Source organism: Furipterus horrens, unplaced genomic scaffold, assembly GCF_987537825.1.
Source record: "Furipterus horrens unplaced genomic scaffold, mFurHor1.1.pri manual_scaffold_5, whole genome shotgun sequence".
Lineage (NCBI taxonomy): Eukaryota > Metazoa > Chordata > Mammalia > Chiroptera > Furipteridae > Furipterus > Furipterus horrens.
The window spans coordinates 195,447,363-195,462,063 of NW_028327175.1; the positions used below are offsets into that span (position 1 = coordinate 195,447,363).

Sequence of the window (14,701 nt, forward strand, 5' to 3'; positions counted from 1 at the left end):
GCAGAAATAAACAAGCAGGACTATATCAAACCAAGAAGCCTCTGCACAGTGAAGGAGACCATCGCATCAGCGAAATAAAAAGGCAACCTACTAAATGGCAGAAAATATTTAAAAATCACATAACTGATGAGAAGGGGTTCACATCCAAAATATACCAAGAGCTCATACAGCTCAATAACACAATAATCCAATTAAAAATGGACAGAGAACCTAAATAGACATTTTTTTCCATAGAATACATACAAAAGGCCAGCAGGCACGTGAAAAGATGCTCAGCATCACGAATGCACACCCAGCCCACAATGAGCTTCCCTCTCACACCTGTCAGGATGCCTGTTATCGAAAGGACCATGACCCACTAGCCCTGGCGAGGATGTGGGGGAAGAGGAATCTTCACGGGAATGCACATTGGTGCAGCTGCTACGGAAATCAGTATGAAGGCTCCTCAAACAATAAAATTAAAAAACAGGATTACCAATGGCCCAGACACTCCACTTCTGGTATTTATCTGAAGAAAATGAAAACACTAATTTAAAAAACCCACAAAAACCCACATGCACCGCTGTGGTCAAGGCAGCACTGTTTACAGTAGCCAAGATCTGGAAGCAGCCCAGGTGCCCATCACAGAGTGAATGATAAAGAAGATGCAGTACCTACAGGGTGGGCAAAAGGAGATTTACAGTCGTGAGAACACGGGACAGAGTTTATTCTTGTATTATTATTTATTAATTATTGTATCGTTTTCCCAAACAACTGTAAACCTTCTTTGCCCCGCCCTGTGTAGACACAATGGACTGCGACTCAGCCATAAAAAGAATGAAACCTTCACAACATCGTGGGTGGGCCCTGAGGGGGTTACGTGAAGGATACAGAGAAAGCCCACCACCTTGTGATTGCACGAATATGGGGAATCTAAGAGAAACCCAACAAACAAGTCACAGGTACAGAGAAGACGGGGGTGGTGGCCAGCGGGGACACATGCAGGCGGAAGGACTGAAAGGATCCAGACGTACAAACCCCCAGAATAAAACAAGTAAGTCTCGGGGATGTAACACACAGCATACAGTGAGTGTCATCAATAGACTATATTGCAAATTTGAAAGTTGCTAGAAAGCAAATGTTAAAAGTTGTCAGTACCAGAAAACTTTTCCTAACTTTGGGGACGGATGGCAAATAGACTCATTGTGACCGTTTTGCAGTGTGGAATCATCACGTTGTACACCTGAAACTTAACCCTGGCTGGTTTGGCTCAGTGGATTGAGCGTCGGCCTGCGAGCTAAGTGTCGCTGGTTCGATCTTCCAGTCAGGGTACATCAGAGAAGGAAAACTCTGACTCCAAAAAACCTCCACTGCCTTGCGGCATACCTCTTCAGGGGAAAGGCTAAGGGAGTAAACCCCGACAGAAAATCCGGAGCCGGAGTCCCTAAGGCGGTTTGACGTTGTAGTCAACACCGGCAACTCCTGCGGCGCACCTGAAGCCAAGCTGTATTGACTCCGTCTTTCCCTTGGACCCTTCAGCTGCGAAGAGAGGGGGGGGGGTCTGCTGCATGGGCAACAGCAGACCCTCCATATCACCCTGCCCAGGCTCTGTAGCTTCAGCTTCACTGGAGAGGACACTCCAGCGTCATCGCAAGATGTCGATTCAACACGGGAGGAGACAGATACCGTGTCACTCCCGAGTCGGACTGCACAGCCATTCTCGGCGGTGCAGACAGACTCTTAAGAAGCTACACCATCGTCTCTCGAGACGGACGGCTGCCGACGACACCTGAAACTAACATAATGCTGTCGCTCACCTATACTTCCTAAACACCAACACTAAGAACACAGGGGAACCCGCCACGCACCCCAGCGCCAGCTGCCGGCTCCAGAATGGGAGACCCGGGCCGGCTGTGGTTAGTTAACTTTCCTTGGCTGTGAAGCCTCTGAATGCACAGGGCTTTGCAGGAAGCAAGCGTTTTCTTCGGCAGCCAAGACCCTGCGTGTGAATGCATTTCTTGGTGTTTCCGCTTAGACTGGTAACACTCAGCCAGGGCAGAGCTGTCCCACCTGGCCTGGCGAATGCACCCAATCAAACTGTTTTATTCTAACACCCCCGGAAGGAGACGCCAGCTTCTTAAAGGCAGATTTCTGGTTTAAACTCGCTCCTCCCCCAGGCATCTCTAAGGATGGGTGGGACGTGCTCTGGTGTGGGTGCCACCGCATTGCGCCACGGGCCCTGCACACACATGCACAGATGACGTGCACAGGTGCTCCACCTGCAGCGGCTGGGCTTCCCTTCTGCGCACGGACAAGCAGGACCCCAGGCTCCAGGGACCTGTGAGCGAGCTGTGCTGTATGGTTCTCAGCGTGTGCGCTTATTACTCTTTCTACTGCAAACAACTCGCCATGACAGTGTCCCAACCAGGACAGCAACAACCCCCAGTAGCAACCCTGAGGTTTGCAGAAGCCTTGAGGCAAAGTAGACCTATTCCTGCTGGCTGGTCGCCAGAAGGTGCCACCGGGAAGTCTGTCTCTTGGGCCAAAGGCAGCAATGAAAACCCAGGCTGGCTCCAAGGCGGGGCCGCTGCTCTGCACACCTTCCCAACAGTCACGGGGCCTCCACTGGACCTACGCCATCCGGGGGCGTGTCCCTCCTCTGAAGAATGTACACTGGCTACATCCGTGGACGACAGACTGGGGTCAGGCCCTGGCACGAGCCTGAGGGGAGATGCCGGGGGAAGCGGGCCTTCATCTCGGCGGGCACAGGTGGAAGGACTGAAGGCTCCAACCGCCGCCCAGGTGAAAACCCTGTGCTCGGAACTGCCTGGGCCGGAGTGACGGTGTGTGCCATTCATTGGTCACGTGCGTTCACCTTCCTCATCTGGAAACTGTTGATGCTCAGAGACCCTAATGGGTTTTATTGGAAGGATTATATGTGAAAAACGCCCACGGAGTGCTCAGAGTGTCACCGGCATGTAGTACCTGCTCAACAAAAAGTGGCCTAGCTAATTCTTGCTCCCCAGGGACAACGTGCGCTCGCCTTGCCCGCATGGGAGATGCACACTCACAGACTCCAAGGAAGGCCAAGCCGCTGCCACCTGCTGAGACTCCCTCTGGAGTGCCTCACCTCCGTGAGTGCCCAGGGGTGGCAAAGCCTTGGAACAGTCAAGACACTGCAAAGGGATCACACAGTGACAGAAGGGGCTGGTGGCTGGCAATGAGGACCCATCGAGAACTCATCTCAAGAATACTCGGGAGCCCTGGATGGTGGGGCTCAGTGGACTGAGCGCCGGCCTGCGAAACAAAGGGTCGCTGGTTCGATTCCCGGTCAGGGCACATGCCTGGGTTGCGGGCCAGGTCTCTGGTTGCGGGTGTGCAAGAGGCAACCACACATCGTTTGTCTCCCTCTCTTAAAAATAAAATAAAACAGCAAAGTATTTTTTTTTTAAAGAATACTTAGGAAAGGGGGACCCAGAGAACTGCGAAATCAGTGCCAATGAGGGAGAAAGAGGCAAGGCCCTCAGGGCACCCACGAGTTGGAAAGAAACCTGCTCAAGAATTCGCTTCTTTCTACTGGACCGGGAGACAGTCGGGGGTTGCTAGGACGATCCAGGGCGAGGCCAGCCCCTCAGACCTCCCTCCGGGAAGACCAGGGGTACTCCTGGCGGAGAAGGGACGCCGGCCGGCTCCACCTCCACAGTGAGTTGTTCAGCAGCACCATCGGAGCCAACAGCTTGGGGCAGAAGCGCCCTCACTGAGGCAGCGTTGGGGAATTAAGCAATAATGGAGACCACATGTGGAATGACAGCGAACAGCGCACAGCAAAAGCGATTATCTCCCCAAACACCCATTCCGCGCAGTGTTAATAGTCTCAAATTACACTGACTTTGAACCCGCCAGAATGAATCCTGCCACTTTGTATCTTGATTCGTGGGTTAGAGAAGGCAATACCCAATGCGTGATTGGAACCCTCTCATTACACTGTGATTACATCTCGATTTGTACCAGGTTGGCTCAGAGATGTCACGGAAATTATGCTAAGAGAGCTGGAGGCACCTGCCCGTGGCTTAGGGGCTGGAGGGGGACTTACTTGTTAAGGATTTTGCCTCTCTTGGCACTTGAGAAATTCTCCAGTTGCAAGGACTCCTGCGTAAGGAAAGCCACCGCCAGGTGGAAGTAGTTGTTCCAGAGCTGAAACCAAAAGGAGAGGAGGCGGAGGTATTGAGCGGCTCAGCACCAGGTCTCGATGAGGCTGGGGCCTTTCTCATCTGCCTGGCACACTTACAAAACGTGTAAAAGCCACCCTCGCTGCGTACAGGTGGCCGACCAGCTCTCAGGGCATGGTTCAGGGCCGAGCGTGGCCTCCGAGCTCTACGGCGCGTGCTCAGATCCCGGCTCTGCCACTTAGGGAAACAACGCCCCTCTCTGTGCCTTCGCTCCTCACAGGTAACGTGGGAATTTCAACAGTACCTACCTGGTAGGATTGCTGGAGGATCAAAGGGTAAACACATACAGGGGCCTCTTGGTGGTGCTGGGCCACCGTAAGTGTGTTTATAAATGTTAGCTCCAAGGGAGCCCCTTAATAGTACATAGATTTATGTACAATTCAGGACTTTTTCTGATTTCACACACACACACACACACACACACACACACACAGGGTAAGGAAAGTATGTAAAGAACCAAACAGTTCATACTTAAAAGGCGTACAGACTGTACGTGGCTTCAGAGGATTAAGGGCGTGGGCACCCCAGGGCTTAATCTGATAGCCTGACTAAGGCTCAGCTCCAAATTTTCGGGGGGCTGACGCAAAAGGGTAAGTATAGGCGTGTCTACCACTGTGTCTGTGTCATATTTTTTGACCTGGACCACCCACTGAGGGTACAGAAATTCTTCAGGCTCCTTCTCAGGGAAGGATCCTGCCCAGGAAACCAACATGCCATTGGCATCTGGATGCTATTTCTTATTTGTAAACTTTAGTGAATGAAACTAAGTCATGATGATGACAAAATCATTTTAGCAGAAGCAGATCCAGAGTGGGGACAATGGACTGAACATCAGGAATATCAGGTGCATAGTAAATCATGCCAGGCAAGACCCACCGTTATACCACGCATGCCGGCACACACATGTGCGCGCATGCACACACACACACACACACACACACACACACACACACACACTGAACACTGAAGACGCAGGACTGAAAACTGGCAGATCAGCTGACCCAAACTCAGGGGGCTGGGGTGTAGTCTGTTGCCTGGCCAAAGCCACTGTGGGTAGGACAGACCCAGAGAAAATGTGCCAGGGGAAACTGAGTTCTAAAAGCAAGCTGAGCTCAGTGAGGCCAGCCCTCTCCCCCTCCTCCCTGCATTAGAGGGCGTCTGAGAAAATCTGGCAGCCACCCTAACTGAGAAGCGGGGACTGCTCCAGAGTCCCTACTCGTCACTGAGTCAGTACTTTCTCTTTGAAACGACTCCATTACCTTCTTTGCTAAATTGAGCAAATACCCCAAAGGCACAGTTTTCAGTCCTCAGGTTCAATAGTACATATTGTAAGCACCGTTCCCACGCCTTGGAGGGGAGACCGATTAAGTTCGTGGACTAGAAATAAACGATTTGGGCTCAGACGAGCAATTCGTTTTAACATGATTTGCCAGCCAAGGTCAGGCCCGCCCCTTCTCTTACCTGCAGCTCAAAGTTGGCTTGATCCAGAAACTTTTTGTTGAGCATATCCGCATACTGATTAATCGCTCGCAGGAAGACCCTGAAAGAGCAAGACAGACATCACGTGATTACACACTCAGGCTCCGGCACCTCCGTAGGCTGGGCTTTTCAGTCCGAGCCAAGCTGAGGCTGTCTGAGATGGGAGCTCTCTGGGGTCTGTGAAAGACTCGAGGTTTTGCCCTTGAAAAGCCCAGATAATTATATGCAGACATTCTCTAAATTAATCAAGGAAATTAGCACATGTAAAACAAACAAGACAAAAATAAGGATGTCTGAAAGCAACATAGGAAAAGTATCACTAAAAAAGCCTAATTTGAAAAAGGTGCAAATTAAGTCCTTTGCTCAAGTCACACTGTCTCACTGCGGTCTCAGTAAATTGGTCCTTGCTTAGCTGGCTTCTCCGAGCTAAGCACCTGGAAGCACTCTTACACACAGGCTTGGCGGCATGTCTTATTCCTGGTAGCATTTGTCCTATACTTGAAATGCTAATTTTGCACTGTTTATTTGTTTAAATGAAAAATTAAAAAACCTTTAATAGCTATGAAAGTGATTTAATGAGAACTCTGGCAGGAACACCGGCTGATTCATTGATAATGTCCACTTTTAAGCCCCCCGGGAAAATTGTCACCCGCTTCCAAGTCTTGACTTTGGCTGCTCTGTGACAAAATACGCAGTTTGAACTGTCATAAAGAACTCTGAGTACCCAGCCTTCCAGGCGCTGCTGCCTTTAGATTTGTTTTATTACCCTTGAAGCATTGACGATAACAAAGCCTAGTCCAGACCCATCTTCTGAAATGACCCCCGTCCCTCTGCACAGGGCAGGTGCAAGAGGAATGAGCGCGAGGTCCCAGGTAATGAAGTGCACCATTGTCCTCTGTGCGGGCCGCAGGGCGCAGCCGGGGAGCAGGGGAAATCTGGGTTACGTGCTAGGACTGTGCTCTCTGACAAGTGCTCTCCGTAGCCACTAGCGCCTGAGGAAGCCCCGTCCCCAGCCGTCCCAGAGCCACTGATGACAGCCAGGTAGCCTGGGAGGAGGGAGGAGGGGCGTCTCCAGCCGGGGCTTTGAGAAGGTCTCCGTCACCGCCTCCCACCACGACTGGCCGCTGCACACCCATGTCACTGCAGGCCCTCCCGTGCTCAGGACGTGGACAGCCTGGAGAGAGGGGGGTTTGCAGACATGGTCTCGTTGTGAAACCTGGCAGTGGGGGCCGGGACCCAAACAGGTGTGACAAACGGCCTGTGAGGGGTTTGCCACCTCCGTCACTGAAAAAAACGGCCGATGGAGCTCCCCGAATTCTTCTCTGGAATGTTAAATGGGACCAGAAAGAAGGACTTAGTGTGGTACGTGACTGTTAATCGAGGGACATGCGGATCCTGGCTGAGCACAGACCGGGCAGCAGCATCCATTAGCCAGAGGGTGGCCAGATTCTGCAAACAGAGGATACTCCCAGTTACATCTGAAAAACAGCCCTCCCCGCTGACTCTCATAATTCAGTGAAAAAAGCTCACTATAGGGCATGCAGGGCATCCCCGAAAATGAACACAGGACTCAATGCAGGGCCTGTCTTGTATATACAAACACCTGGCAGCCCTGACCAGCCCTCCCACGTTGGGCTGGGGTCCCCCTGTCACGGTCAGCCCTCAGACGTACAAGACGCAGGGCTGAGGAGCAGATGGTCTGCCTTGTCCCCCTGACCCCGGGCAACCGCCTTCAGACCGCGCTGCCCGAAGCCCAGCCGTCAGAGAAGTCCCCCCACCAGTGACAGCGGAATAGGACAACTTCCTGTCACTACAAGAGTGGGCTCCCATGCAGCACAAAAGCACTAGGCTGAGGGCCACAACGATTATTTTTTGTTCTTATTTTTTCCTTCAGTTTTAGAACTTGGCTGTTCGCTAGAGCACCCTAGGGTCCTTATGAGCTTTAAGGAAGACCCCTCTCCAGCCCGCTGCGATAAGAACAAGTTTGCTAGAACATGCGTTATTATTACAGGGTAATTATTTTGCCTCAAGACAGCACTCCAACAGTTGCAATATGCTACTTCTCATTAAGCGCTGGAACAATCTCAGCTAGTTAAATAAAGATATTTCTCAAATGGCTTTTAAAAAAATACACCACGCTGGAGTAGGAGGAAGGCTGATCAAACCCTTTTTAATGAACTGACCACAAAAGCAGGCGCAAAGCTGGAGAGAGATTCCAGAATTTAGATTTGCTATAAATTTTTTTAAAAGCCTGGACAAAACCCAACTAACACAGAATGGGAGCTGCAGAGCGAAGCGAAAAAGAAGCTCGGATTAAAACCGCAATCGATGCAGCAAATGAAGGCAGAGAAAGCAGCGGCTCCATGATCAAGGCCCATCGATTGCACAGAACCACCCTGGACACGCAAATCACACCCCGTGGTTCACCCTTGATGGGATTAGAAACTCAGCGATGCCCAAGTCCATGGACGGCCAATCAATGGTCTAACAAGGCACAAAGGAACCTAAACAGAGGTTTCTTTAGGTAAGAATATCCATTATCTGCTATCATTCATGAGTTTAACACACGTCAAACTCGGGAAATTAAATACGGAAATGCATTAGAAGCTTCTGCGGGCAACCCGCTTCTAGTTGCGGAGGAGCAAAAACATGGTCACAGGCTAAGCCAAGCGACTGGTAGCAGGATGCCTTGCTGTTCTGAAATGAAGGTTCTGACTTGGTTTCACACAGCTCAGGACCCAGCCCTTTCAGCTGGGAGGCCGTGAAAGGGAGGGGAGGATACAAGTAGGCTGTCCTCTGACTCCGGGGGGGCTCTGTGCTGAGTTGGGTTCGGAAACAGGGAGGCCTTCCAGACTAGTCCCAAATGGTCCTGTCTGCTTATTCACCCATGTGCCCGCCATGCCAAGTGAGCACCTGACCCATCATACGTGCTAAGTAGGTGTTAGTCAAAGGGATGAACAAATGAATGGATAGATGGGCAGGTGAATGGATGGGTGGGTAGGTGGATGGACGAATGGATGAGGAATGGTTGGATGAGGGATGGAGGGATGGAGGGATGGATAGATGGATGGATGAATGGATGGATGGATGAGTGGATGGGAGATGGATGATGGATAGATGGATGGATGGATGGACAAATGGAGGGATGGATGGACAAATGGATAGATGAGGGATGAGGGATGGATGAGCTGGCCCAGAAGATCAGGCCTTGACTCAAATCAGAGGGGCTCAGAGACGCTAGAATATTTGGCAGTCCTTGGTTCTCCATGGAGTCCTTGCATTTCAAGCGGGGTTTCCACTGTGATGTTCTGCTCTTTTAAAATTCTGAACCATGAGTACACTTGGCACTCATGGCTGGGCACTGTCCCCTCAATCTCCTCTCCACTCCGGAGCCAGTCCTCCCCTTCTCCAATACATCTCTGGGGCCAGTTCCTAGAGGGCAGAAACCTTGTCTTCTGTCTATCAGAATTCCCCACAGCACCTAAGAGGACCCGCTGCTGCAGTGAATGTGCTGAAATGTTCTGACCTGGGGAACTTCTGGGTGACAACCACACCAACAGGTCTCAGAATCAGCGGTGTGGCCAGAGCCTCCCACGGGCCAAACAAAGTAAAAACAAACAGACAAGTGGGCGCGCCCTGAGCCTGCTCCAGTGGAGAGAGAGAGAATCCACCCTCCAGCAACCCCAGCCTTCCTTCATTCTCTGCGCTCCCTGTAGTTGTACAGAAGCATCAGGGTACAAGGAACAGCGGTCCTGCATGACCTTGGGAAGGTGCCACAAGGGCAAGGTGCTCACAGGAGAGGGAGAAGGTGGGAGGCAGCTGGCAGGGGACAACAGCACCCGGAGGCACTGCTGGTACCCCGCCAGCAACACGAGGGTCTTGCGCACAAGGTCAGTTACTCCGAGAAACAAGCCACTGGAGTCTGACTCCCAGACCGGAGACCCAAGCAATTTCTAAAAACCAAGGCCAACGATGTGAGAAGTAACCGCGTTCAGGGATGCTGCCCCACGTGGCCAAAAGGATTAAGGAAAACCCTAAATCCATATCTAACAGAGGTCTTCTCAGTCATTTTTAATCTATGGAAGGATTTATTTATCACCTAAACATTTGATTAATTTAGAAGATAAAACCAAACCCACAAGTAAATACAGAGAACCACAGGCAAATTCTGTCATCCTAAAAGGATTCTGAGCCCTGTCTTTAATATGTTCAAATTATTCAAGGCAGGTGACTGCAAATGGCGTTGCTAATGGCTTTGTGGCAAGGCTGCCCTCTTCCTCTTCTCAGCGACTGCTGCCTTGTCCAGAAAGTCAGAGCACCAGCTTCACCAGCTTGCCACGCTGCCCACTTTAAACAATACAGGTCCACGTGAGACAGAGTTCATCCCCAGAGCTCACACAGTTCACAAACCAACCAACCCCAAACCAGGGTGTTTTCCTGATTTCCTTCTCTTCTACCTGAACATTTAGCCACACCAAGCTCCCACAGCAAACAAAATGCTGTCCTGCAATTCCTGTCGGTGCCAAATATGACACACACATAGTCTTAATCCGATTCCTTCCATATCTATCATCTATCTATCGCTTTACGTCCACGTAATCATGGTGCTACATGACCTTCAGAGAGTCGCTCAAGTTATTGAGATTCTCATATTTTAAACCAAGAAATGAAATTACTAAACTACGGGGCCTCTCATCTCCCTTGAATGTGGATCTAAGGCTTTTTTTTTTTTTTAAACTTTGAGATTAAAGGTAAGAGAGAGAGAATGGCACATAATACAAAATCGCTTTAACACTATGGTCTCTGCTGACATCTTACAAGATGTTACATAGCGTTTGCAGACAGGAGAGACACCCCTACGGATCCCGCACTTCTGCACCCCTTTCAGAGGCAGGCTGGGGGTGGCAGAGCTCAGCCTGGAGACGGCACCAAGCCCTTCACCCACATAGCATTCTACAGACGAGGTCCCACCAGCATGGCCTCTTGGCCCACGTCTCCCCACGTCTCGCATAGAAAGGACCGTAAATGCTACGTGGGAGACTGTCCCCCAATCTGCCGACTGCAAAGCAACGTGTGCAGAGCAATAACGGTGGCACTGGTCCTAAATCATTATCTGTTAATTGAGTAGGGGGAACTTAGTGAGCAGAAACTAATCAGGAACCAATTTAATGATTCAAGCTGCTAGTGGAATGACAGTCCCTAAAATGACTTGATTCTGACGGAGCCACAGGCATTCCTAGCGCCTCTGTTAGGCAGGGCCTGCTGCCAATAAACCTGGACAATGAGGTGCCTCACCGCTCCAGGGGAAGGCAGTGAGAGAGGCCTTGAACTTCAGTGAGCACAGAGCCCCATTTCTCAAATGCTGAAGCTGTTTTTTTTTTTTTTTTTTTTTTTCAATTCCTTTCCTTAAATTTGACTTTAAGTTATATAATTAGATTGTACAGTTCAATATGAGGGCATTTAAATACCTCTGGCATTAAAACAAGAGTCACTATGGGGGAAAATGCATCTTCTAATAAAATGTTTTGCCCAAAGTGGGTGAAAAAAAGGAAACAAATTAAAAGTGACATTCTAGCTCTACAGAACAATGAGTCAAGGAATAGGAGCTGGAACTTTGCCTTAAAGTGATTTCCGCATCAATCAGGAATTCTGGGAAGGAGAGGCAAAGCCAGAGTGAGGAAGGGGATGCAGGGAGGAGAGGGAGGAGAGGTGACAGGCAGACTTCCTTCAGTGGACAGGTCTTCAGGCCCATCCCACACTTGGCCAAGTGGCTCCTTGTCAAGGCTGTGACCAAAATGGATCAGCCACTTCCTGCAGTGGGACCTTGGGAGGGAAATGACAACCACAAAGAAGTGACTTGTACGAAAGACCCTGGTGGACGAGATGTGGAGACACAGAAAGTAGGGGCCTGCCTCTTGGTGGCTGCGGAAAGAGTTGGAGGACCAGTGTCCTAGATCTTTCTGGGATTGAGGCTGGCAGGGTCAGCTGGGGCCACGCAGTGCAAAGCGGGGAAGACCCGGTGTGGCATGTGCACCTTGGACGGTGGGCCGTGGAGGGGGGGGACAGCAGGCTGAAGACTAACAGGGCAGGAGCAGGAAAGCCAGCAGCTTCCACTGCCCTTGTTCCCTGGAGCACTAGAGGTATCTCCTTTTTCTAGATCTCATTTCTTTTTCAGGTCAGTAGGTGCCAACATCCATCAAACTCTTAACTAAAATGCAAAGAGCAGATGCCTCCGCTGGCCAGCCCTGGCGGAAGCAGGCTCGGCCTGGGAGGGCCCCAGGAATACGGAGGGTTGCCGGAGAGCGCTGCTCAGGCTGCGCCCTGTCATCCTCGCTGGGGGTCTCGCAGGCAGAGATCCCCCGGCCCTGGTCTATGTGCCTGGCTCATGCCAAATAGATGCAGACTCTGTCTAGATTCCCACTCACACAGTGCCCGTGGCCCCTGAGCCCCCACGGGCGGAAGTGGACGGGATGTGACCACAGTCTGACCCCTCCTCCCACGTGGCCAGCCTTCGTTCTGCTGCTGGGCTCCTAAACTTGTGCTGGGCACCTCGCAGGGTCCCCGCGTGTTGTTGCTTCACTGAACGCATGCTGTTTAATGCTCCCGAGCTCGAAGGGTATGAATTACCTAATATTTCCCAGATAAGGAAAGAGAAGCTCAGCGATGCAGAAGCTCACGCTCCTGGAAGGGCAGAACAGACTGAGCCCAAGGCGGCTGCCGTCCTCAGGAGCCCCCTCGGCGCGGTCTCCATGACACCTGTCACTCCCTGCGACTGCGTCACGTTGTGTCAGGGAGAGTGCCCGGCACAGACAGCGGCGGGCAGCATGAACCCCAGACGCCTGCACTCAGCAGCTGCAATCATCACCCGAGGCTGGTTCCCGTCTCCCCAATCCCGATCCCCCTCCCACAGACGATGATTATTAACAGATTTTATTTTTAAAGCAGTTTCAGGTTTGCAGCAAAAGTAAGGGGAGAGTTCCAATACCCCTGCCCCCAACACACACAGCCCGCCCACCAGAGCGGTGCCCTCCGTCCCACTGCCGAACCCCCACTGATCGACAGGTCCTTGTCACCCACAGCTTGCATGAAGTTCACTCTGGGTGTTGCACATTTGGTGGGTTTGGGTACACGTATGACGACATGTAGCCAGCACTATAGCATCACACACACAGGCGTTTCACTGCCCCGGACATCCTCAGGGCTCCCACCTGTCCATCCGCCACCCTGCCGAGCCCCCGGCCACCAGCGATCTGCCACTGTCTCTGTAGACTGGCCTTGCTTAGCAGGTCAGATGGCTGGAATCACACAGCATGTAGCCTTTCCAGACTGGACCCAATTGTTCTATGTTTTCTAAGTTCTTTGCCAGGTCTAAGAGCCTGACTGTTGAAGGCTCTTTACAGAAAAGAAGGAAAACACATTCTCTCATCGGGCTCCTTTCCGACTCACACCGGCCTTATGCAGACCTCATGGTCGTTCATGGTTTCAGGGCCCAGCCTGCCCTGCAGAGCTGGCGAGTGCTCGGGGTGCATCTCCGGGTTTGGTGGGTCTCTCTGCTCTCAGGGCCGTGGCTTCACCTCTATAAACCGGGCCATTAACCCCAACCCCTCTACCTAGTCAGGGTACTATCTGAAGTGCTGCAAGCGTGCGGTGCAGTGGGACTAAGTGTATTCACGCTGTTGTGAGCCACCACCACCACCAGAGACCCCGGACTGGCTGGCATCCTGAAACACTGAGGCTCGGTGCATTAAATAACAGCTCTCCGTGTCCCCACCCCAGCCCCGTCACCGCCAGGTTGCTTTCCAGTTCTATGAGTTTGACTATTCTAGGTCCCTCATAGAAGCAGAATCACACCATGTTTGTCCTTTTGCGACTGGCTTGGTTCGCTGAGCATCATCTTCATCCATGCGGTAGAAGGTGTCCGAATTTCCTTCCAGTTTAGGACGCAGCAGGATTCCACTGTATGTCTACACTCCATTCGTCTGGCCACCGGCGGACACCTGGGCTGCCTCCATCTTCTGGCTCCTGCGAGTCATGTGGGTATAAGCAGGGATGTACAAGTATCTCCTTGGCTAACACTCACCCACTTTTAATGATGAACAACTAATACTATCGATGAAAAAGAACCTAAAACAACTCAGGTCAGTTCCCAGCAGTGTGGCTCCCCCGTTACAGAGGCACAGCATGGCCATGACCTGGACTTCAGCTCCCACATCTGGAAAACGCTGCCCATGAGATGACGGATGTGCGAGTCCCCAGTGCTGCCGTGGGGGCCAAACACGAGCGGTCCTCACGAGCTGCCCCCGAGGAAACACTCTCCAGGCATCTGAGTTCTGACACTGACCCGCTCCTTTAACGAAGCCCATTCACGGCAAAGAGGAGGAGACGGGCAGATGACATGTCTCCCAGGAGACGTGGCCAGTGCTCGGCTGTCAGCTGGATCTGTGATAGGGATTTGGCTCAGCCCACCTCTCTGTCACTTCAGGCCCAGGGGTGGAAGGCACCAAAGCCTTCCCACAATGGTCTCCTCTGAGTTCATCTCTTCTAGTCTCTTCTCCATGGCCTTGGGAACATCTTTGTTTTCTGTTGTTTCTTGATCCCGTGACAACACAGCTGAGCTGGAAAGAGCTCTAGGAGCCGTCCCGGTGCCTCAGAAATCAAGAGCCAGCCCCCCTGTCATGGTTCTCCCGACACTGGCTGCAGCATGTCACGCCGGATGCACAGCCCAAGACTCAGGACCAAAGTGGCTTATTTCTCAGTTGACCTGGAGGCCACACCGCTGGGAGAGAAGCACCGGATGCCAGCTGAGATGCTGAAACGCGTGCGAGGAGAGAAGCAGGCTCTTGTTCATGTAAGGACGAGAGTGCTGACCGTAACCAAGCAGCTTCCACATGTGCCTGTGGGCCAGGAGCTCACGTACACGCTCCTCCATTCTCGACAACATATGGGTGGGACACAGAAGATCCTTGGGCTCGCCGACGGCCCAGGTCTCCCACGCAGCGGGCACAGAACAGATG

General features: G+C 51.8%; 1 protein-coding gene across 1 annotated transcript in view; it reads right to left on the reverse strand.

Moving 5' to 3' along the window:
- Positions 1-14,701, reverse strand: part of DOCK1 (dedicator of cytokinesis 1) — a 385,242-nt gene that overhangs the window by 68,834 nt on the left and 301,707 nt on the right. Inside the window, exons 30-31 of the mRNA XM_090278686.1 lie at positions 5,670-5,748; positions 4,073-4,173 (exon numbers count right to left, since the gene is read on the reverse strand). Coding sequence (XP_090134812.1) covers positions 4,073-4,173; positions 5,670-5,748 — 180 coding nt within the window. The remainder of the gene's footprint in view (positions 1-4,072; positions 4,174-5,669; positions 5,749-14,701) is intronic.